The sequence below is a fragment of the Dromiciops gliroides genome, chromosome 1, assembly GCF_019393635.1.
Source record: "Dromiciops gliroides isolate mDroGli1 chromosome 1, mDroGli1.pri, whole genome shotgun sequence".
NCBI lineage: Eukaryota > Metazoa > Chordata > Mammalia > Microbiotheria > Microbiotheriidae > Dromiciops > Dromiciops gliroides.
The window spans coordinates 673,805,282-673,829,697 of NC_057861.1; the positions used below are offsets into that span (position 1 = coordinate 673,805,282).

The 24,416-nt window shown below is 45.8% G+C and overlaps 2 protein-coding genes across 4 annotated transcripts in view; both read right to left on the reverse strand.

Annotated features, from left to right (window-relative positions):
• Nucleotides 1–12,333: 12,333 nt before the first annotated feature.
• Nucleotides 12,334–21,687, reverse strand: C1H3orf62 (chromosome 1 C3orf62 homolog). 2 transcript variants are annotated; one of them, XM_043976312.1, is made up of 4 exons: nucleotides 21,642–21,687; nucleotides 18,751–19,162; nucleotides 16,859–16,950; nucleotides 12,334–13,845 (listed from the first exon to the last, which is right to left on the reverse strand). In XM_043976312.1, the coding sequence occupies exons 2-4, from the start codon at nucleotides 19,155–19,157 to the stop codon at nucleotides 13,580–13,582; spliced, it is 765 nt and encodes a 254-aa protein (XP_043832247.1). In that variant the 5' UTR covers nucleotides 19,158–19,162; nucleotides 21,642–21,687; the 3' UTR covers nucleotides 12,334–13,579. The 2 variants fall into 2 exon arrangements, with proteins under 2 accessions (XP_043832247.1, XP_043832242.1); XM_043976307.1 differs by lacking the exon at nucleotides 21,642–21,687 and adding an exon at nucleotides 21,263–21,557 and having other exon boundaries at nucleotides 12,336–13,845.
• Nucleotides 21,688–21,784: 97 nt separating this feature from the next.
• The window catches only part of USP4 (ubiquitin specific peptidase 4), a 60,291-nt gene continuing 57,659 nt past the window's right edge, over nucleotides 21,785–24,416 (reverse strand). For both annotated transcript variants that reach the window (XM_044003906.1, XM_044003895.1), the window contains one exon: nucleotides 21,785–24,267. In XM_044003906.1, the coding sequence (XP_043859841.1) occupies nucleotides 24,106–24,267 (162 nt within the window). In that variant the 3' untranslated portion in view covers nucleotides 21,785–24,105. The remainder of the gene's footprint in view (nucleotides 24,268–24,416) is intronic.

Below are 24,416 nucleotides of genomic sequence, written 5' to 3' on the forward strand. Positions count from 1 at the left end.
TTTTTCTCTCCACAAGCAAATTCTTGCTAAGTCTAACCTGAAACACCTTAGTCTTTCCTCTGGTCAGCCCCCAGGACCCTGAGTACTTAGAGACCTATTGTAGGAAGTCCTTGACAGAGCCTGGCTCTATGGAAGGTTGGGTGTGGAGCTGACAAATTGCAGTTTCAAAATCCCCCACTTATTCCCCAAACCAACTCACTTCTATTTTGATTTTCAAACCTAAATTATGCTTCAGTGTTTCCACAGAAACAAGTCTCTGATTGTCTGGCATGCCAAAAATTGTGTGTGGGGGTGTGGCACGCTCAAATGACATAAAACCATTTATAGCATTTATCAGATATTACTGAGGTTGACAGTTTTACATTTCAGGAACTTAACATGTCCCAGATCCCTTTAAAAAAAAAAAAGAAAGAAAAGATTTTGAGATACATTGTTCCAATCCCACATCCTCTGAGGCAATTTGTTCAGGTTTAAAAGGTTAGCATCACAGACAATCTGGAGGGGAACTTCTGATGGGTCACCACAGGGGCTGAGGTGGAGAGGCGGGGCTGAGGGAGGCTACCGTAGCCACTCCATCCCCTAAACCTCTTTATCCAGGTATGCATTTTGGACCGGGCTCAGTCGTAGGGAGGCATGGCCTGTAATAAGTGGAATCAGAGGCTCTCTTTGGCTCATTAAGCCTTTCACTCCCAAAACTCTGGGGATGATTTTCCTTATGGCTCACACCTAAGGCTTCCTTCCAAAAAGGGGAGGAGTAAAAAGACACTCAAAATACAATATGAAACAAGTATGGCACAGGCAAACTATTCTCTTACAAAAGAAGAATGGTAAGAAGTACACTCACAAGCATGCATTGGCAGAACAGGATTCAGTTAATTTATAGCTCCTCATAATTCTCCCGCAGGTTGATCTTAAATCTCATCAGTGCAGTGGCAAGATGACTGATCTCATCACTTACATTTTACCTCGGCATTGCACTTCCAGTACATGTCTGCTGGTAAAATGATCAGGCTGTTAAAAGATAGTTCTCTGGTTGGTGGCACACTTCCATCTCAAGGCTGTTGCCTTGTCACCTCTCAGGAAAGGAAACATAAAGGAAGACAAAGTAGCCAGGGTCGTTAATTCACAGCTGGAAAGGAAGAGAGAGCCAGGGAGTTAGTCCTTCCCATTTGTACATCCACTGAGTCATCAGGTCTCATTTAGAGAGCACTTTAAGATTTACAAAGTACTTTACATATATTAGGTTTTTTTTTTGGTGGGGCAATGGGGGTTAAGTGACTTGCCCAGGGTCACACAGCTAGTAAGTGCCAAGTGTCTGAGGCCAGATTTGAACTCAGGTACTCCTGAATCCAGGACTGGTGCTTTATCCACTGTGCTACCTAGCTGCCCCTCTTTTTTTTTTTTTAGTGAGGCAATTGGGGTTAAGTGACTTGCCCAGGGTCATACAGCTAGTATGTGTTAAGTGTCTGAGGTCAGATTTGAACTGAGGTACTCCTAACTCCAAGGCCAGTGCTCTATCCACTGCGCCATCTAGCTGCCCCTATTATTTCATTAGATCCTCACATCAATCACCCCTCCCAGATAGGTGCTATTATTATCCCCATTTTTAGGGGGCAGCTAGGTGGTGCAGTGGATAAAGCACCTGCCCTGGATTCAGGAGGACCTGAGTTCAAATTTGGCCTCAGACACTTGAAACTTACTAGCTGTGTGACCCTGGGCAAGCCACTTAATCCTCATTGCCCAACAAAACAAAAACAAAATGTTATCCCCATTTTAGTTCAGGAAACTGAGTTTAAGAAAAGTTAAGCCGGGGCAGCTAGGTGGCGCAGTAGATAGAGTACCGGCCCTGGAGTCAGAAGTACCTGAGTTCAAATCCAGCCTCAGACACTTTTAACACTCACTAGCTGTGTGACCCTGGGCAAGTCACTTAACCCCAATTGCCTCGCTAAAATAAATAAGTAAATTAATTAATTAAATTTTTAAAAAAAGAAAAGTTAAGCCACTTGTCCAAGGTCACACAGCTGAAGCACTCTATCTACTATGCCATGTAGTGTCCCCTTCTAGCTCCACAGCTAATAAGGGGACTCACTCCATCACCTCACAATGCAATGATTTATAAAAGGGCAGTAGCCCTTTTATTCACCCTTCACATTTCCAATTGTTTGCCTGGAACAAGGAATGGTGACTATGGGAAAACTGGTCTTGGCTACCTTTAAAAAAACCTTCACTTGACTCTACCATGCACACAAATAATCCTTTTGTCCAGCATTAACTCCTCCCTTTCACAAACACTCTCAACACTCATTGTCTCACTTCCTTTCCTCTCTTTTTTTAACCCTTTCCAATCTGACTTCTGATATTATCACACACCTGAATCTCTTCTCTCCAGAGTTATCAATAATCTAATTGCCAAATGCAGTGACCTTTTCTCAGTCCTCATACTTGACTTCTATGCAACATTTAGCACTATTGACCATCTTTGCCTCTTGGTTACTCCTTCTTGCCTGGATTTTTGTGGTAGTTCTCTTTCAACCATTCTTTCTCCTTTGCTGGCTCACCATATCATACCCCCTAACTATGGTTGTGCCCCAGCACTGTCCTTGGGTCTTTTCCTGCTCTCTTATTTGGTGACCACTTCATTTACCATCCCATTTCCTGATTTCCCCAGATCATTTAATTATCATCTCTGTACAGATGACTCCCAGAGCTATCATTCCAAGCCTAGTCTCTCTTCAGAGCTATAGTCCTGCATCACCAACTGCTCATTGGCTATTTCAAACTAGATATCTCTGTAGGCGTCCCATTATCCCCCACACAAAACAAACAGCTCTCTTCCACACTTCCTATTTCTGTCATCCTTCCATTTACCTAGGTTCACATCCTAAAAATAAATAAATACAAATAGGTATACCTAGGTTCACATCCTTGGTATCATCTTTGACTTCCTCACCCCCACCCCCATATTCAGTCAGTTTCCAAAATTTACTACCTCCATAACATTTCTCTTATCTGTCCTCTCCAACTGTGTTGCCAGTGTCCTTCTCTTTACTATAGTAGATTTTTGTCTAAAGAGTAGAACAGGGGCAGCTAGGTGGTGCAGTGGATAGAGCACTGGCCCTGGATTTAGGAGGACCTGAGTTCAAATGTGACCTCAGACACTTGACACTTACTAGCTGTGTGACCCTGGGCAAGTCACTTAATCCTTATTGCCCCCCCCCAAAAAAAAGTAGAACAGATGGTAGGAGAGGTGTTGCTTGGCCCTAAATGGGAGGTGAAGAAGACTCTATCCTGCTGGAAAGGTATTAATGACAAGGAGGATCACCTCCCTGAGAAAAAAGCAGCAGGCTTTGGATGGTTACTGGAGAGACAGGAAGACTCCTGGTGCAACTTTAATTATCAGGTGGCCTTTAAGGGAATGTTTGGGGAGGGGGACACAAATAGAGACTCTATCTAACTTTCTCATAATGCAGAGCTCAAGGTGACACCTGGGACAGGGGCCCCAGGTGTACTTTTACACAAGGTGCTTCCTTTAGAAAGTGTCAAGAAGATCAGAATTCTATAAAATGAATTCTAAGAGAATTAGCTAGATTTAGGAATCCTATTGTAAATCATTTTTGTGCAGAAGATGATCCTTTCTATAGAAAACTAATTACTTTTCTTTATGTCACTGTAGCCCATTAATAGAAAGTGAGATGTAGGTCCCAGTCGTTCTGCAGTGCCTGTCTCTCCTTCTCATCTGTTTCCCCATTTTAATCTTGGTGTTCTCCAGTTCTGGTATCAAATGAGATCATGACCATAAAAGCTCACTGTATGTCTTCAACCACCATATAAGTATGAACTATCATGACTATTTACTATTTACATGACTATTTATTGCCCCATTGGCAATAGTTGTCTTCTACCTCTGGGGGAGGGGGGGAAGCAGGAAGGACGATTTAAAAGCACTTCCATTTGTGCCACTGAGGGGTGAGGAGAAATGCTCAGAGATTCACAGATGGTTTGAATCAGAAAGCCTGGAGAAATCAGCCTAGCTCCACCTCGTTTTATAGAAGAGGAGCCTGAAGCACCATCCAGCTGGGACTCACCCCCAGGTCTGTGCTGCTTCTCTAGAATTTAATTTAATAACCCTTACACTCAGTCCTCAGCCTCTTTCCTTCTCCCTCTCCCCCTCCTCCTCCTCCTTCTTCTCCTCTCTCTCTCTCTCCTCGCCCCCTCTGTCTCTGTCTCTTTCCCTTGCTCTCTCCCTCTCTTCCTCCCTCCCCCCTTCTCTCTGTCTCTGTGTTTCTGTCTCTCTCTGTCTGTTTCTGTCTCTCTCTGTCTGTTTCTGTCTCTGTCTCTCTCTGTCTCTGTATCTCTCTGTTTCTGTGTCTCTGTCTCTGTCTCTGTCTCTCTCTCACTGGCAGCCCTCCATGGAGTGGTGAAGTCCTAACCTTCAGATGAAATTTCAGTGCCTTACATATCTTAGTTGTTCATAAATATTTCTTAAATGGAATCACAGAGAAAGCTCTGACTGTGTACCAAGCTTAAGCTTTGTAGGTAGGAAAATATTTTTCTGATCCCTGGCCTGTGAACAATTTAGGCTGATCCTCCAAATTGAAAAAGATACTTGTATGCCCTTCCCCTCCACCTTTTCCCCCATTGTTTCTTTTCCTTTCTTTTTATTTTTTGAAACTGAAGACATTATGACGACGTTGCTTGTTCTTGACAAGTCAAGGATCCAGGCATTTCATCCATCAGCCACCTTTGTTTCAATGTCTCCTCTGCTTAATCAGGAAGCTATGCCAGGGTAGCAGTGGCTGACTGATTAGCCCCTTGCCTCAAGTGATTTTAATTCCATTTTATCTTTCCTTTGTATGGCGCAGAGGCTACTCCTGCAATAGGCTGCCTTTGTGAGTGAGGCCAGGGGATCTCAGAGGGAAAGTTTTTACAAGAGTGCCATCTACTGCCTCTTCTTATCCCCTTCTAGGAGAAGAGAAAGAAGAGAAATCTATTTTCAGCCAGTGTAGGGAAGATTCAAAATGAAGGCATCACAGGGAAGCTAGGTGGCGCAGTGGATAAAACACCGGCCCTTGATTCAGGGGGATCTGAGTTCAAATTTGACCTCAGACACTTGACACTTAACTAGCTGTATGACCCTGGGCAAGTCACTTAATACTCACTGTCCCGCCCCCAAAAAAATATATTCTCAAAATGAGGGCATCAGTTTCTTATCTCTGACATGTTAGCAGCCACTTCTGATATCTTATGTTCTAAGGTCACTTCCAATTCTGATATTCTATGAATTCATTGTCTCTTCTTTGTCGATGGCTCAAATGGATGCATTTTTTAAGTTGCTTACCCTTAGATATGGAGACCAAATATTGGGAATGGCAGTCCAAAAAGGGAATTGGAGGAGGAGCAAAGAAAGGTGGGAGAGATTCATGATGGATCATTAGGATACTTAGGGATCAGATTCTAAACCTCTCTCCATTTATGTTGCCAGTATCTTTCTCCTTGCTGCAGTAGCTTTGTAAGTCTAAAGAGTGGAACAAGGGGCAGCTAGGTGGTGCAGTGGATAGAGCACCAGCCCTGGATTCAGGAGTAACTGAGTTCAAATCCGGCCTCAGACACTTAACACTTACCAGCTGTGTGACCCTGGGCAAGTCACTTAACCCCAATTACCTCACCAAAAAAACAAAGAGTGGAACAGATGGTGAAGCTTGCCCAGAAATGGGAGGTGAAGAAGCCCACATGTCCTGGAAAGCTATTATGACAAGGAGTATCACCTTGGGCTTGCAGCAGCAGCAGCAGGGAACCCTGGGAAAAATCAGCAGGATTTGGATGGTCACTAGAGACATAGGGAGGCTCCTGGCACTGCTTTAATTATCAGGTGGCCCATCTTATAAAGGAAACCGAGGCCCCAAGAAGTTTGCAGTCTAACCACAATGCCTTCTTCTATTTCTTCCACTCATTTATTTGGGGGGGGGGCAGGGCAATGAGGGTTAAGTGACTTGCCCAGGGTCACACAGCTAGTAAGTGTCAAGTGTCTGAGGCCAGATTTGAACTCAGGTCCTCCTGAATCCAGGGCTGGTGCTTTATCCACTGCACCACCTAGGTGCCCCCTATTCCACTCATTTATTTAGAATTTTTCCCCACCTTACATGCAAAAACAAATTGTAACAGAATGCCTTCGTATAGGAAGTGAAGCAAGAGGAGGGAAGGGTTTTCACTTTCCCCTCCCACCCGCACCTAAGCTTATGGAAACTTGAAGGAGAAGCACATAGTAATCTGCATGTGTTTACTCAGGTAGCCTAATAGGATCATAGATTCAGAGTTGGAAGGGACCTGATCCAGCACATTTTATGGATGACAAAAGCAGATCTTCTAGAGGTTAAGTGACTCCTATGTCAGGCAAGTTTTGAACTTGAGTCCTCCAACTCCAAAGGTCCCAGATTCTTTCCACTGTAACACCCATGCTGAGTTCCTGGACCTCAACTTCCTGCTTCCTTTTCTTAGCAGAAATCAGAGACTAGAGTTCCTAAGTAATAACTGCCCTGAGCTACATATGACAGCAACTTGGGCCTTGGTAGAATTCCTGAAGGATCACACAGAAGATGTAAATATGTATTTGCACATAGCTTAAGAGGTCCTAAAAGTGTGCTTTTCCAGTCATGAGGATTACTTTATTTTTTTGGTGAGTTGTTTCGGTCATGTCTGACTCTCTGTGACCTCATTTGGGGTTTTCTTGGCAAAGATGCTGCGGTAGTTTGCCGTTTCCTTCTGCAGTTCATTTTACAGATGAGGAAACTGGGTTCAGTGACTTGCCCAGGGTCACATAGCTAGTAAGTATCTGAGCTCTGATTTGAATTCTGGTCCCCCTGACTCCAGGGCTTCTCTCTATCCACTTCGCCACCTAGTGGTTCAGTTACTTCATACTCAAGCCCAAAGTTAAAGAGTTACCAAGTTGAAGACTTCCAGCACCAACATATGAATCAGAGATTTATACAATAGTAAGTCAACAGGCTTTGAGTGTTTAGCAGGCACTGAGTTATGCCACAGGACACAGAGAAAGGCAAAATCAGCATCCCTGCTTCCCCCCAAGGGGGAAGACAACATGAAAACACCTTCATCCTGTAATCTCCAAAGGAAGGCTGGGGGGGGGGGGAGTAGAGGGAGAAAAGACTGGGAAATGCCCCTTACAGAAGGTGGGATTTGACCTTGAAGGATGTCAGAGAAGCCATGAGGCACAGGTGAGGAGGGAGAACATCCAGGTATGGCGGACATCCAGTGAAAATTAACAAAGAAGAGAGATGGAATGTGAAGTTCCAGGAACATCTAGGACATGGAAGAGAGCGAAGTATGTAACCCCAATCTCAAGCCGCATCGGGATGGAGCTGGCAGTCTCCTCCCATGTTTGTTTCTTTCAAGAGTCTTTTCCTTCAACATTCTAAAGTGAAGTTGGCCTCTTCCATCTTCTGTCTCAAAGCTAGAAGCCAGAAGTGCCCAAAAAGCCTCAAGACACTGAAGAGACTCAAAACCATTAGAGGAAACTTAGAGCAGCAGGTCTAGAGACTTGAAGAGGCTCAGAATAGAGTCTGAGGAGCCTGGAGCTTCCTTCCCTCCTCCTCTCACCAACTCTACCCTGTCCCTCACAAAGGCACAAGCCACCGATGAGGAGAGAGTCCTATATCAATAAGCTTCAAGACTCTTGTTACAAGAACCTGAAAAGGTAGGAAAAGGGCTAGGTTGTAAAGGGCTTTAAAAGCCAGAGGATTTATGTTTGATCATGGAGGTACTAGGGAAATGTTATAGTTTATTGCGTAGGGGTTAGGCCATAGTCAGCCCAGCACTTTGGGAAGACCACCTTATCAACTGAGTAAAGAATAGGCTGGAGTGGGGAGACATGTGAGGCAGGCAGGCCAACCAAAAGGCTCTCTCAGCAGTCCATGGGTCAGGTGATGAGGTCCTGTGCCAGGGTGCTGGCTCTGTGAGTGGAGAGAAGGGGATGAATGTGAGAGGCATTGTGAAGGTATAAAAGACAAGACTTAGTAACATCCTGGAAATGTAGGGTGATTGTGAGCCTGAGTGATTGGGATCACAATAATGATGGTAGCTTACATTTATACAGTGCCTAGTATGTACCAGGCACTGTACTGTTTTATAATTATCATCTCATTTGATCCTCACAATATCCCTGAGCGGTGCTATAACTATAGTACTCATTGTACAGATGAAGAAACTGAGGCAAGCAGAGGTTGTGACTTGTTCAGTGTCACATAGCTAGTGTTAGAGGCTGAATTTGAACTCAGGTCTTCCTAACTCTGGGCCCTGAACTCTATCCATCATGCCACCTAGATGGTGGTTCATTCAACAGTAATATAGAAACTAGGAAGGGGGGCGTGGTTAGGAAGGAAAGATAATGAGTTCTGTTTTAGGCATGCTGAATTTGAGGTGTCCAGTGGCTAGTTAGTGATGTGAGACTGGAAGTCAGGAAAGAGGTTAGGGCTGGATAAATAAATCTGAAATTGTCCACAAAGAAATGAAAGGTAAACCCATGGCAATTAATAAGATCATGAAGGGAGATAATAAAGAGGAAGAAGAGAAGAGGGACCAGGATAGCGCCCACAGTTATTGGGTTTGACAAGGATTAAGATCAGGCAAAAAGAGACTGAGGAGTGATCAGACAGATAGGAGGGGGACCAAGAGGGAGCTGTCACAAAAACCTAGAAAGAAGCGGGCAGCTAGGTGGCGCAGTGGATAAAGCACCAGCCCTGGAGTCAGAAGGACCTGAGTTCAAATCCAGCCTCAGACACTTGACACTTACTAGCTGTGTGACCCTGGGCAAGTCACTTAAGCCCCATTGCCCCGCAACCTCCCCCCCCAAAAAAATAACAAAAAACAAATGTTGAAAATTATCTCTACATGTAACTAGAAAATAAAATATTTTTATGATTAAAAAAAAAGAATTTGCATCATACTTTCCTTTTACTAGAGTGTAAGTTCCTTGTGGGCAGGGAGTATCTACTTTGTATTCCCAGTGCTGAATGTAGGACCTTGTACAGAGAAGAAATTAAATATTTGGTGAATCAAACTGAACTTGGATTTGCAGGCATATGACCAGTGGAGACTGCCCCTCATAGCTGCTGTTTAAGTGACTCACAGAAATGGTCAGTACCTTCATTTTGGAACATATGTATTATCTTAATTGCCACAGCACATAAGGGAGATTAGCAAATTTGTGGATTGTGGGCTTGTTTATATTTCTATTCCCAGAACTTCATTCTCTTTTATGTGGCTCTTTCCATGTGATTGGAATAAACACCAGTAGTTAGCAATGGTCATCTAAATCCCTTTAGATACTCAACCCTGGACTTAGCTTCCTGCTGGTTCAAGCTTTACAAGAGCCACGTGCAACTGAGAAATAAGTTTTCCCCCTCCTTGTATTTCCTCTGGTTCCCTCGGGTTTGTGAGCTTCCAAAAACAGCAACAAACACCACATTACCATATTGCCAACACACTCAGGAAGGAAATGTTCACACCCAGAAGCCACAGTGGAAAGTCACAGAGTCCCAGACAGGTACAAAGAGCCTTTGATTACACCTGATAATTTCTCCCCAGTGCTCCCCACCAAGGGACTTGCTACATTGGCTGTGGAGGAAATGGTGACATTTCATTTGCCTTTTGAGCTTGGATGTTGTTCTCTGTAGGTTCAGGAGAATGGGAATCCTGAGATGGGATCATGGGGCGTTTCCCCTCTAAGGAGGAGAAGACCTATCCTCTTGCTATTTCTAAGCCCTTGGATGCATTTGCCTCTTTGGTTCTGAGGGTTGGGGATGGGGAGTGGGGAGGGCATCAACCCTGCCCTGCAGGTTCAAATAATAAAAGGGTGTCTGGAAAATTGTTTCTGTCATGGGGGAAATTGGGGGGGGTCCTTAGGTATTCCTCTTTAAACAATTACATCCTCTTGTACACAAATCCAATTAGAATAAAATAATCTTTTATTTAGGCACTAGAGAAAGGAGACCAAGATAGAAGTCAAACTTGGGGGGGGGGGTGATGGTTCTAGTAGAGACATGATTCTCCGAGATAGCTATCTCCTTGAATAGGAGAAAGGCAAAAGCTTTTATAGAGGGTCAATGGGGGTGATCACTTGAGGGTGGAATGTCCCTTATTGGGGGTGAGTTGGGAGAAGTCAGGTGAGAGGCAGTTCTGATTTCTGGAGCTATCTCTGTCCCTTTGGTGCCACTCAGGCAGCAGCCACACCTAATGGGCTTATTTCTCTATTGCTTCTCAAGCTGTGTTTGTTCTTCAGTTTAGCTTCTCAAGGAGAGTTCCCCCAGACCCATGTCCTTTAGTTTATCTGGCCAGTTTAATCTTTAATCGTCCCAATTCCCAACCCCATAAGTTTCCCTTTTCTCCTATCCTCTTTTACTTAAGAACTCAAGGAAAACCCAGCAACACGACATCATCCCCAATGGGATGGGCCCATAAGCAGTATGTAGAAAGCTGGGAAGAAGCTAGCTCCGCCTAAAAGGACATTGACTTGAGATACTCGTGTCCAAGGCTTCACTCAGGCCTTCATAGTAGTCAACGTTTCCTTACTCCTGATTCTCTGCACAGGTAGTGGTGGCACTTCCATCCTGTTCCAAGAGTCCCAGTGACCTTTGGGTTTGTTTTCAATTTTAACTTAGCCTGAACTTTCCCACTGAAACACCTGGCCCTGCTGTGATACCACTACTCTCTATGCCCCCAAACCTCCCAGATGCCTGGGAGAAGGGGCCAAGGACTTGAAGTTAAGCTAAGAGGATGGATAAAGGCCTCAAACTGCTAAAAGGGCCTCAATTGGAACCACTCCTAAGGATCCAAGTTTAGGAAAGAGTAGGTAGGGCTCCAATGGGAGAGTGAGCATAGGCCACTGTGCTTTCCAGGATCTGTGGGTGCTTCTGCCTACCTAAGAGGTCTTTATGGGGTGGCCATAAGCAAGAATACTGGACTTGGGAATGACGAGACCTGCTTCTGAATATAAGTTGAATACTTCTGCAAACATTCTTTTGCCTTACCCACTTTACAGGAAAGGTAAACTTTAAAGTTGCTAAAGAGATGTTAGGTGTTAATGATTGATCCTGGGGGGAATGAAGGAATCACTAGCTCTGACACTGTTGAACTCAGAGGCGAAACTTTTCTTTGCTACAGATTCCCAGAGGGGAAATTCCCAAGTGCTATTTCCCAGGACATATGTGACTATCTGAATTTATCAACGTTTTCTTCCCAAAGGAATTCGCAGTTTTGATCTATTTATCCAAATAAACACCCTTCTGTAAATCTGTTTTTGTGGGGGTGTGGGTGGGAGCTACACATGGAGCCTGGGTCTGCCCATGGATTGGGAGCATTCGGTGAATCTGGAGGACAGACCCTCTGGGTATTGCTATTCCTTGTTTCATGCTGGTCTTTGGGGTGCATTGTGAGTATACTCTGCCCAATGCCTCCTGCCTTGGGGAAGAGGAAAGGCCCCCCCGAAAAGCCAGACTCTCATTTCTGTGTTCTGGACTCACACCCAGGCTCTTTCCCTCTCTCCCTGGTCCTGTCTACTCCCTTTCTCACCATCAGAATCCAATGGGGCAGTGCTTTGCCCTTCCTTGCTCTTTGGGGGGAGGGGCGGCAAAAACACTAGCCTGTATACAGTGGAGGAGCCTGGCACCAACTAAAGGCAAAGGCTGAGCTTCTTTGGGCACTTTGCCTTTAGATTTCCTGAGCTCTGTCTCTGCCACCCCCAGCCCGCCCACCCGGTGCCTAGAAGACTTGCAGATCTGCTTTTTGGCTTGCTGTCCTCACACCATCCCCTCCCATCCATCGCCCCCAGCCCCCCAACAAGCTTTTACCTTACAACATTCCTGAGCTCCAGGACATCCCCTCCCCATTAGTCTTGCCTCACATCTCTGAGGCCCATAGACAACTCTGCTGTGACCTTATCTCCAGGCTGGCCACCCATTGGAACCAATCTCCCTCCCTCCCATATACCCACATACATGGGCCTTGAGAACTGGACTGAAGCCAGAGCTGCCCCTGATGGCACAAGTGCACCTGCTAATGAGGCGCATGTGCCTATAACAAAAGCATGTCTGGGTACACACCATGAGCACATGTGTTTGCCTGTCCTCACTGTGACTGCCAGTCCCTCTAACAAGGAATCCTTTACCTCCTTCTCGGGTAGCGCCTCATTTCACTTACTTCCAGAGCACGCCATATGCCCCCTTAGTAAGCGGCGAGCTCCTACAGGGTGAACATTCACTTTCATCATTGTGCTGCCGATGCAGTGGCAGCGCGCTCCCTATGGTGGGGACCTAAGGAATATCTGCTGAATCTGGACCCTGCGGTCAGCCATTTACTATTTCGATGCCGCCCTCGGGGTGCCGGGGAGTCCCTTCCCATTCTGGCCTCCCAAGGTGACCATTCCAGCTTGGGGTCACTCACTGTTCCTGCTCCCAGGTAGTGAGAGAAAGTGACGCAGCAACGCGCTCAACAGCCAAGTTGTAGCCTCAGAAAGCCCGCCCTGATTGCTTGGCGATCTTTTTATTCTTTCACACATGAGAGATGGCCTGGTGAGAAGTTGGGCACTGAGGTAAGTACACTGCCAGGGCAGGGGCCCTGATGGGGAAGGCCTAGGTCTAGGAAGGGTAGAAGGACCGAACAGAGGAGACTCAGCTCATGTTCAGTCTTACTTGGTACCCCTGTGACCTTGGGCAAGTCACCCGACATCTTGGGGTCCAATTAGCACTCTTCCAGCTCTACATGCTATGATTCTAACAGTCTACGGTGGGGGATGGTGGTATATGGGTCCTGGGCAGCTTCTTTTCCCTTCCCCCAAAGAGCCAGGACAGGACTCAGCAAGCCCCACAGGCAGGAAACAAGAGGGGATGGGATTAGGAGCCCTTCTGCCCAGCCAGCCTCCTACTGACAGGGCTGTCTTGGGAAGGGTTCTCTCAGCCACTTTCCTGTCTGCTCAGACTCCAGACTAGGGGGTTTCCTCCCCACCTAAGGAAGCAGGATAACCACTCTGTTTCCTATCCTGGGATCTCTGTGCCCTCCTCTCTAGGCCCAGAAAGGTGGGCATGTTACCACTGAGAAGACACGCTAAGCCTCAGAACACTGCTGAGCTTCCATGTCAAGGTGCTGGGCCTCAGTTTCCTCAGTTCTAAATGGGGTCTCTTCCAGCTCTAAATGCCATGATCTTAAGTGTGCACCAGGCTTACTAGGGATGCAGCAAACTGGGAGACAGCTGGCTCACAGGCCCTCAGGCACTGGCTGTATTTATAATCGATTATTAAGGAAACAGATTTTAAGATGTTGAGGAAAGTAAGTAAAACCAAGAGTAAGAAAAACACTACTGAAAAAGAAATGTAAAACTAAACTTGGGTGGAAGAAGGTTAGGGATGGCGAGACCTGGGAAAGAAAAGGTGCAGGAACTCACATGACAGTCCGACACCCTTTTAAGGAGCTGGTTGTCAAAGGCCCCGGTGTGTTCCTGAGCCGCCTTCCCAGCTAGTACTGACTGAGCACTGCAAAAATCAGGGGGGAAAACTGAAGCTAAAATGAACTACTCTTACTTAACATGGTATTTAAAAGAGGTCATCAAATTATAGTCCTCTTCTAAATCCAGGACGGTTTCTATGATATTCTGGTCATCCAAAGTTGGCTTTAGGCAGCTTGCTTCTGCTTCTGTGGCCTTGTGTGGGCTCTCATCCATGAAGAGGGCCAGGACTTCCTCTTTAAAGGGGGAATCTTCTGAGCGACTGCAAACCCGGTTTAACTCATTTTCAAATTCTAGCTTTCCAGCCAATTCTTCAATAGTTCGGATGCTTGTGTGGTCTTAAAAAAAAAAAAATTCTGTATTCAAATGTGTACAATAGGCATTCAGAAATTCTTCACTGCTAATTAAGAGCTCTGAGTGGTTTTGATGACCTGCTGGGATGGTGAAACACACCTGGCCAGCCTTGGCCCAGGCTCTGGAGCTGTTACAGTTAGTGCCAAAATACAAGGGAGTTTTTGCTTGGCACAGAAAAGACACCAATGGGCTATTTAGAGTCACTGACGTTTCTGAGGGTCATTGTGACCCCTTTTCATGGATTTATATCGACTTAACCATCTACATTTGAGAAAAATGGGCTGCCATTTGTTTGTGAACTGCAAGGACAGAATAGGCTGGTCCAGGGATCACTCAGGGCAGAATCATGTCCTGGGGAAGTCTGTCTCTGTCTACTTCCTGGCTTCTTTCTGTCCCCTTCTTCAGTCCTCTCTCCCAACACCTTCCCCAAGCATCTTTCCCAGGGCAAGGCCTCAGACTCCAATATGGGGCCTCCACAAAACTCCCAACCCTCCTGCCTCACTGCTTTTCTAGGGTTGCAGGATTTAGAGTTAGAAGGCACCTTAGAAACATCTAGTGCAGTGGTTCTCAGAGAACTTTGTGGGACTTACACTGGCAATCCCATGCACATGTGGGAGCATACCCCTTGAGAAAGGCTGATCTAATCCAATTGCCTCATTTTACAGTGAAGAAACTGAGATGTAGTGAAGTGAGTTGGTGTTGAGTTGGAAAGACTTTTTTTTTTTTTTGTGAGGCAAGTGGAGTTAAGTGACTTGCCCAAAGTCACACGGCTAGTGTTGTGTCTGGGGTCAAATTTGAACTCAGGTCCTCCTGAATCCAGGGCTGTTGCTCTATCCACTGCACCACCTAGCTGCCCCTGGAAAGACTCTTAGAGACCATTTAACTCCCTCATTCCTATAGACGAGGAAATGAAATTTGAGGGTTTATTTGTGGCATTCTTTTTTTATCTTTGTGTCTGTCCCACCGTGCAGTTGGTATACAAGGACTAGGTATGAGGCATGAGATTCAAACCCAGTCCTTTTGTTCTCTATCCAGGCCTCTTTCCTCTACACCAAAGCTTCTTAAACTGTGGCTCTCAACCCCATTTGGTGTCGCATAACTGAATGTCGGGGTCAGGAAAAATTTGACAGTAAATGTCTGATTTGTATACCTATTTTATAAACCTATATACCTGGGCTGAGTAAAAACTCCGGCCAAAAGGGGTTACAAGTGGAAAAAAATTTAAGAAGCCCTGCTCTAGGGGGCAGCTAGGTGGTGCAGTGGATAGAGCACTGGCCCTGGATTCAGGAGGACTTGAGTTTAAATCCGACCTCAGACACGTGGCACTTACTAGCTGTGTGGCCCTGGGCAAGTCACTTAGCCCTTATTGCCCTGCCAAAAAAAAAAAAAAAGCAGCCCTGCTCTACACCATCCTCAGTCTTTCCAACCTAATGTCTCACAGGGAAGTAGAAAAGCTGCCAGATCTTTTATCTCCCACGCACTACACCATACAGACCCCTAAGTGCTCTTTCCATGATACCACAGTCTCTAAGAGAGGAGGGGATAGACTAATTCAAAGCATAATGTGCCACCCTTTTCCAAATGAAGATCACCTTCATTTTGAAAAAGGATACGTGGTTTGTGAACAGGGTACAATAGAGAGCTAAATTTGGAACCAGAGAACCCAGATTCAAATTTGGACTCTGCCATTTACTAACTTGGTGACCTTGGGAAATCACTCAACCTCTCTGAGCTTAGCGTGTCAGTTTCCCAACTGGAAGGTGGAAGATGCATTTGGACGAGATGATGCGAAAGATCTCTTCCTTCTCTACCTCTATAATCCTTTGACCCAGAAGCAAGAATCACTTCAGGCCCTGTATGGAGGAGAGACTGTGGGCCTGGGGGTGAGGGCAGGAGAGGGAGGAGGAATAGGCTTCCTAGGGCTACTAGGATCATCTTTGCCCAAGGCTAGCTGTGTCAACTTCAGCCCCCTTGCTAATTAGCCAATCTGCTAGAAGCAGCATGTGGTAGTAGAAAGAGCATTAAATTTGGAGTATAAGAACTCTGCTACTTAACTACTGATGTAAATTTGAGGCTGACTTTATTTGTAGAAGGATCCTAAGTCATGTAACTGGTCATCCCCATGTTGCAGACATAAGACCAATTAAGTATTGAAATAAGAAACATGTTATTATACTAGAACCAAATGAAATCATTAGATTCTGTGAGGTTGAGAGCACATTGGTCGGCTGTGCTTTTGTGAAAGGAGAAATACAGCAGAGACCATTGGAAACCTATTATTTGTACTCTCCCATCTACCAACTTTTTTTATCTATCCCACACATGCTACAAGCAGTTTTCTGATTGTTACTCCCTTCATTAAAAACCATCAGTCAGTCAGTCAACAAGCATTTATTAATCAGTCATTCTCCACTGTCTACAATATAAAGGCCAAATTATCACCCTTCACAGTTCTCTGTCCTACCTGTGCAGCCTTGGAATCTATCTCCTACTTATTACTCCCCTTCACATTTCCCAAAGAGGCCCCAACACTTTTCTGACCTCTGTATCTTTGCTCATGCTGTGACTTAGACCTAGAATGCCTTTCCCCCATCTCTACCTGCTGCATCCTTTAAAAGTCACTGCCACCTCTAAAAAAACCTTCATGGATTTCCCCAACCAAGTAATCCTTTCCCCCTCTTATACCATGCACTTTATCTCTCTTACTGTACTCCATCACATTCTTCCTTTTATATTCTGGATACTGGAAATTTGTGGTCACATAATCTGCCCTACCTCAAGAACCCATCAAATTATTTTCCAAGTCATATTTCTGCTGCTCCTAAAGGACAAGGCTCCTTATGGCCTGATCAATGGCTTAACTGCATCTTATTCTTTTCAGTCTACAACTGTTAATCTTGAAATTAAAAACCAGGCTATGAACCTTCTTGATTGTCCCACTTTGCTCCTGAGAGCCAGAAAGACTGCCATCCTTTCTGAACATCAAGGAATACTCACCAATCATATCGAGTAGATCCTTTGTGATTTCTTGGTTGGAATTGTTGAGAGGAACGTTGGCTTCAACCTTCAAATATCTATCCACATCTTTCCTATGTTCCCCCGGGAAGGGGAGGGCAAAAAATGGTGATATTTTAGGTTCTTTTTCAATAATTTACTAAGGGGGGAAACCAGAGCTATCAAGTAGGGTGATGAGGCAAACCTTCTGGTGATCTTAAATTGTCAGTGATAGTCTGAATTGAACAAAAGAAGCCTTGGTAAATAAACAAAAGGGAAAGTATAACAAAAATCGATGTGTCATAAGAGTCAGGCTAGTACTGATAATGAATTTATTAATCCTAATACTTTTAGGAAAGTGTTGTCCTGGCAGTGAGGTGGGCTAGAGAGAGACACATGGGCATTAAGAGCAGTGTATAAATCTTTCAGGTCCTGAGGGCACCAAGGTTTTGTTTTGGCATAAGAGAGAAGATAGGGGGCAGCTAGATGGCGCAGTGGATAAAACATTGGCCTTGGATTTGGGAGGACCTGAGTTCAAATCTAACCTCAGATACTTGATGCTTACTAGCTGTGTGACCCTGGGCAAGTCACTTAACCCTCATTGCCCTGCCTCCCCCCCCCAAAAAAAAAAAGAATGAAGGAGAGAAGATTGAGGGGTATGGGGCAGATAGATGATGGCAATTCAGATAAGAGTTAGGAATAAAGGGACTTACAGGAACACAGGGGTAGGTGGGGGAGACAGGGCAAAGTAACTGGGGGCACAGACAGGTGTAGAGAAAACTTGGAGAAATGCTTTGAGAAACATTGACACTAAGGGGAAAAAGGAGCACGAAGATGAGGAAGAAAGCTCAAGGTATCTTTTGTGCTAAGAACAATATGGATAATATAAGTTTGGGAGAAAAACAGGTTGTGTGTATGTATTTTCTAACCTTTTGTTTCTGTGGCATGAAAAATCAGAGGTTTCAGATACTTACCACCCCTCTTTGTATTCAGACTTTCAAGGCAGGTCAATTTCTAGGATTCTTGAATAGCAAATTCAATTCAATTCAACAAATATTTATTAATCGCCTGCTATGTGCAAGGCCCTGGGCTAGGCTGGGGATACAAAGGCAAAACAATGAAATAGTCCTTGCCCTCCAAGAGTTTACATTCTCCTAAATTAGCAGGGCCAGATTTGGGAAGTTTTATTGTGTCTTTCTTCAATAGTCTATAGAGGTAAGAGTAGAAGGTTTAGACTATGCTCTCCAACACTAAATCCTATGGTCTTATTATATCTGCATTTTTTTCCAGCCTTTGCCTCTAGAGATACCTGAGGCCCTTTATAAGACATTCAATTTGTGTTTTTTGAAAGTAATAGTATCAGTTACAAAGAATCACTCAAAACGCTTAGACAGTTTTTTTTAAAGAATAGGTCTCCTCATCTCACCCAGGCTAAAAGTGAAAGGTGTACTCAAGATCCAATCCCAATATTGATTGGCATAGGAGCCTTAGCCTGCTCTGGTTTGCCCCCTGACTCCCGGAGGCTCACCAGATTAATGCTAAATTTAGTGTGGACACCTGATCAGCACCTGCAAGTAAGCTCTGGAGCTCTACCAACCTCAGGTTCCCTGATAGCTGGGATTACAGGCATGATATGGAGTTGGGACATATCATATGCCACAACACCCATAAACCCTTTCTTCCAGATATAAGAAAAATCTTAAAATGGAATAGTTAATGGGGCAGCTAGGTGGCACAGTGGATAGAGCACCAGCCCTGGATTCAGGAGGACCCGAGTTCAAATCCAACCTCAGACACTTAACACTTAATAGCTGTGTGACCCTGGGCAAGTCACTTAACCCCAACTGCCTCACAAAAAAAAAAAGCAACAATTAAAATATCAAATTAAAAATCACCTTAAACTTTCTTTTCTCCAACTTTCCCCATCTCCAGTGGCTCTCAGAAACTGCCTTTCAGGTACAAAAATCGAGGAATGTATCAACACATTTTCCTTGCTGGTCAAAGGTTTTCTTTTGGGGCATAAAGTATGTGGCTTCATATTTATTGGGATATGGTTTGGTACAAAGACAGGGTTCTCGTTTTCAGGAGCACAGGAAACAGGAGCAAACTGACCAGCATAGGAAGTGGTAGAAGGATATCTCCTGCAAAGAAGTTTATTCATCTGAATAGTGAAGGAAGAAGGTGAGGTATCCAAGTCTGGTTTTGGCTGACTTGGGCACTCTTGAGAATGGCTGATGCCTTCAAATGCACGGTCAATGGCTGCTGTCAGCTCCTTTCTGCATCTTCTTAGCTTTTCAGACATTTCACCTAGAAATGGCCATGGTTCTGTTATACAATGTGTCAAAAACATAAGAATACAGAAAATGGCAGGAAATACTTATCAAAAACCATAGCTACAACCCTCCTTCCCCCTCTCCTGTAATCACTGTTGTTTTTCCATCCATTAACATGGGCTTCACTGAGCACTCACTAAATGCTTGCCCCCACGGGCCTTAACCACTGCCTGTGCTTATAATTTTAATGGCACCAGGAAGGTCCACCGAACCCAAAACTTCTTTGTACCAAGTGGATGGCTCTACTACATGATGCTCAAAATCATTATAGAGTCATTATCGAATCACAGCTAAGGCCCAGTAAAGTTGAGTGACTTATACAAGTCACACAGGACTGGAACTCAGGCCCTTGTTAATGAGGAGGCTCCAAATGTGTACTTTCCCCAAGGAAAGTTTTCATTAAAACAGAAGACAAAACCTTCCTAGGACCAAAGAAATGAATCTCTGCCCTGCAGCAAATGGAATTTATCTGCAGCATCCCTCTGAAATCCTACCATCTCTACTTCCACTCACCAATAAACTGAGTGCTGCTGGGCCCTGGGCATAACACAGTAAGCCCTTCTAGCATTCTCAGCACAGAAATGTCTATCTAGTACCTCATCACCCCTGCCAAGGCTCAGATGCTGTACTAGATCTAGCTGACATCCATTAAGAAAGGCTGTATATGTGTGGATGTCTGTCTCCTCACTTAATTTGGGATTAGAAATCTCAAATATTTTCTGAAGAAAAAAATCCAGAGGCCAAAAGCACTTTTTCATATAGGCTTCTGCCTACATAGTCTTCTTTCCCTTAAGTCTCCCACTCCCTTTAACTTCTCCTTTTCTCTAATTCTCCATTACTGACTCAGAACCTGGGAGTCGCAGAATCTCCGAAGTGGTAGAGACCTCAGATAGCATCTAATCCAACTTCTGAATCATATTTCTAACAAGTGGTCCTCACCTCCATCCCCATCTAATCAGTTGGCCTGTCATTTCTACCTCTTACCTTCCTTTCTGTACCTTGTCCTTTCCCTCTTAGCCTGTCAGGCCCTCATCTCTTCTTGCCTAAATTCTGGTCTTCTGTGCCTCCCTTCTCCATTCTACTACCTCATTATTGAATTCCTCATTTTGGCATACAGGGTCTTTAAAAATCTGGCTCTAACCTACTTCTGCAGCCTTAAATTATATTACATATGTTCTAGAGAGCAGTCAAACTGGCCTACTCTATCCCCTTCTCATCTTGCCTTATAAAAAGGCCCTTTGCAAACCTTTGGTCACATATTTTAGTACTACCTCCCCACCATCATTTCTGTACTCTTTTGAAGCCATTTGTATAAAGCCTTCCCTGAGTATATTTCTCTATCTCCATCAAAGAGCTCTCTCCCCCAATTTCTCAAAGCTTCAACAGATCCATTTCACGTATCTTATTTTTCCTTATTTCAGTCATTCTTGTAGGCTTCCCTCCCATTAGATCGTAAATGCCTTGTCATCCTCGTCACCCACCAGTTAGTTAACAAGAATTTATTGACCACTATGTGCCAGGAATTGTGCATTATAATCGCTGGGGATCCAAAGAAAGGCAGTTCTCTGCCCTCAAGGAGCTCACAGACTAAAGGGGAAACATGCAAACACGTCAGGTACACAGTACCCTGCACAGAGTGCTTAATGGATGCTTGTGGACTTCCCTTGACTGGGAATGGATTCTTTAACGGGATTGAGGGCAGGCAGGGAGCGCTCCCTGGGAGCCCGGGGGGAAGTGCAGAGAACCCGATGTCACCTCCGGGCAGATCCCCCCTCTCACCCTTAGCAAGCCGAGTTCAAAACCCAACAAGCTCTTCCTGCCCAAACCCCTCCTGGGCAGAGCTCGGCCACGATAGTCAGCCCTTACCCCACCCCACCCCCCCGGACTCCCGGGCAGCCGGCCCAGGCCTCGCCCCTTCTCGGAGGCCTCTTGGGAGGAGCTTGAAGACCACCTTCAATTTCGGGAGGCCGTGAGTGGAAACAAAACCCTGAGGTCTCCGAGGGTCACAGACCCCGGGATCTAAGTGCCACCCCCTTCCCCGCACCCACGGGGTCCGGCCTTCCGCCTCCGTTACCTCGTATCTACTCGGCACGGAGCCTTCCCGGGCCTAGCTATGGGCATGGCATCGAGCCCCCGAGAATGGCTTCTCTAGCTCGTTTGCTGCCCCCCTTCCCGGGCCACTGGCAGCAAAGCGAGGGAGGGGCAGGGGGCCGGAGACCCCTCACCAACAGCTGGGGAATGGGGGATGAATACCCACGGGCCCCGCCTCAGGCTCTGACGAGAGCTCCCCCGGGAAGCCGAGGGGCGGGGCCCCGGACACTTGACCCCGCCTCCCGGGTTTGGGCAGGCCCAGCCCGGCTCTTCGGAAGTCTCCCTACCACCACCCCAGGGCCCGGCCGAGATCTGTCGGGGATCCAGAGTCCCGCCACAGCCGCCCCCTCCCCCACACTCACCCGCACGGCCCCGCCCAGCCCGCGCACGTCCCCGGCTGCAACGGCCGCCGCGTACGCGCCGCTCCTGTGAGCGTGCGAGGCGGCGCGCGGACCAAGCGCGCCCCCGGGCCCGCCCCGGCCCCAGCACAGGACGCCACGCCGGCTTAGTGCAAACCATTCGCTTTTATTCTTTCTAGCATAAAAACCCGGTGTTGCAGGCGGGCAGCATGGTCCTCAAGGGGTCTCGAGCTGCCAGAGACCCCGGCTCAGCCGAGGCAGGAAGGGAAGGGCTCCGGCCGCTCCCCTAGGCTACATTATGTCCCCTTAGGATTCAGGGCCCTGAGGGGCAATCGCGTTGTTTCACCACCGCGGCTCGGTCACGCGGCCGATCTCAAAGGAAGAAAACAGGCAAAGGGGCATTTCCCTTACAACCAAATGGCCCAGGCTCGGCAGAGGCATGTTTTGTTCTGGACCTGGCCGAGGCTGCGGGGTAGGCAGGTGGGAGGGCAGGGGCAGGGTCAGGGGGCCCAGGCCGGGTCTGCCCGGCCCTGAACACGTGGGATGGTCTACAAAGCAATACACCAAAAGCAATCGTGAGCTAAACAAACTACAATGTCAGTGCTTTGAAATAGTGAGTGAAGGGTTGGAGCCAAGCACACCTGGCCGGGAACGGCCAGCGTCCATTCATCAGGTGGGAAGTGGCAAAGTACCACGGGTTGGGCAGCCTCTTGGATTAAGCGCAGAGGTAAGAGAGCAGGCCCTAGTCATCTACCAACTAGGATCAGGGTTGGTCCACGTTCCTCTTCCTCTACAACAGCAGAAAACCAAATTCATTCGCTTGCCATTGGTTCTTTATATAGTTTGCATGCAAGGGACCAGCTCCTGATCGGGCCTATTTGGGGAAAAGAGAGCCAGGGACAGAACTAGTGATGTCAGTAGACAGAAGCCAAGATAGGCAGTCCTAGGCACAAGAGAAAGGCAGTGGCATTGGGAGAAGAAAGTGAGTTTGTGGACTAGAGAGCACACTGGATTAGAAGCTAATTTAAAGAATGCTGACAGGTTTTTGTTAGTAAAAGAAAAGACCTTTGGCATATGCATTTTAAAAACATGGAAACAAGAGTCTGTGTTCTATAAATTAAATGGTGACTTTGCCATCAAGAGGCAGAAATAAAATGGTGTCCAGTCCAGGTGCTTTCTGGAAGCCTCTGCAAGTAGAGGAAGCCAGGTGAAGCCAATGAAAATCAGAATACTGATCGACACCAAATGGCAGGCCTGAAATTCAGACATCAGGGAAAGACCAGAAAAGAAGGAAAAGGGTGCCCCAAACAAGACAAATGTTGAGAGTAAAAGGTGATCTGCGGTTTATCAGAGGAGAAACCCTCTCCTCCTCTCCAAGAAGAGTGTATCAGAAAGGGAAGTAGTGAAATAAATTTGTTTCCTATCCCCTCCAGCTGCATAACCAGAATGGAAAGTGGGTTGGCAAGAACTAACTTTCCTTTTACCAAATGGTTCCTTTTCAGTGTTGATGCAAATGACAAGAAATTCTTAGTTGCAGGCCCTCAGGGTGAGCAAGGAAGAAACAGTACCAAAATTAATGTTTCCGGGGAAAGACTAAGAAAACTAAGTCCTTGGCAGCCTTAAAGATGGGGAGATTGTTTTTTAGCTATAGCTAATAAAAAATCCAGCTGAATATAGAATCAAAATATTTCAATTCACTGAATACAGTAGTCATTAGCATCTAAAGATATCCCACACTAGGGGAGATGACAGGAGATTCAAATACATTTAAAATCTACACTTATTGAGAAAGCAGATGCATTCAAGTCATTTCATTCTGGAAATATAAGAGGGATCCGATATCAGAACTCAAGGGGAAGAGGAGGAATTTTTCAAGTAAATCTGTGTCAAGGTACAAGAATGGCAGATCAAAAAAGCACCCAATTTCACTTTTGGGTGCATTTCTTGTGGGAGAGGCTACAGTGGCAGCTGGCAAAGAGAAATGGGAAAGTGGAGCTCTGAGAACTCTGGAGTAGAATCTATTCCAGTCAATACAGAGGGCTCACTACTGCCAACAACCATTTGGGTGCACCAAAAAGAGCTACTTGGAAGATTTTCCTGGAGAAATATTCTCTCCCTCACTCCCTCCCCCCAGCGGCACTCAATATCATCTTTTCACCCCCCCCAACCCACTTCCCCAATCACATGTGGCTCCTCCAGCCTTGCAGCCCTTACCCTGTTGACCCCAGCTCTGTGGCATCACAGGTGTTTACAGAACTTTCCCACAACTTGTATTTAAAAATAATAATTCAGCCTCTCAACATAACCCTTCATGAGCAAACAGGGTCTTTTTTTTCTCTTCCGTTCCATAAAAAAGGAATTTCCTTTATGGATGGCAGTCTGTACATCTGGCAGCTTTTAGAGTGCAAGAGATGTTCCAGATGTGTCAAATGATATTCTTTAAGCTAGTGGCTGACTTCAGGCAGTTTCAGTTGGTATCCATGCTATACATATCATCCTCCTCCAGCCCCTCCTGGGAGCGCCTTCCTTTCTTTCCTGCATCAGAGGGGCCAGGGAAACCTGGGAGTGAGGGTGCCTTATAAAATTCATCATCCCGACGCTGGTAAAACAATACATATGCTGCTTTTGTCTGCAAAATAAGAAGAGTCAATCTGATAGATTTAATCAAATAAAGTCTGGAAAACCTCTTCTGACTATAGCTATGCATAGTAGCAACTAAAGAGGATTTTCCTCCTCACCTCTACAACAGATAAAGACCTTTTTGAAGGTATGCTGTCA

Bases quoted from the DNA above. Each gene is read 5' to 3' on its own strand.
- C1H3orf62 (XM_043976312.1), bottom strand. From the start codon at position 19,157: ATGTCTGAAAAGCTAAGAAGATGCAGAAAGGAGCTGACAGCAGCCATT. The intron at 16,951-18,750 runs GTGATTTTTAAT...GGGGGAACATAG, and splicing joins TGGAGAAAAGAAAGTTTAAG to GAAAGATGTGGATAGATATT. The intron at 13,846-16,858 runs GTGAGTATTCCT...TTTTTTTTTAAG, and splicing joins GGATCTACTCGATATGATTG to ACCACACAAGCATCCGAACT.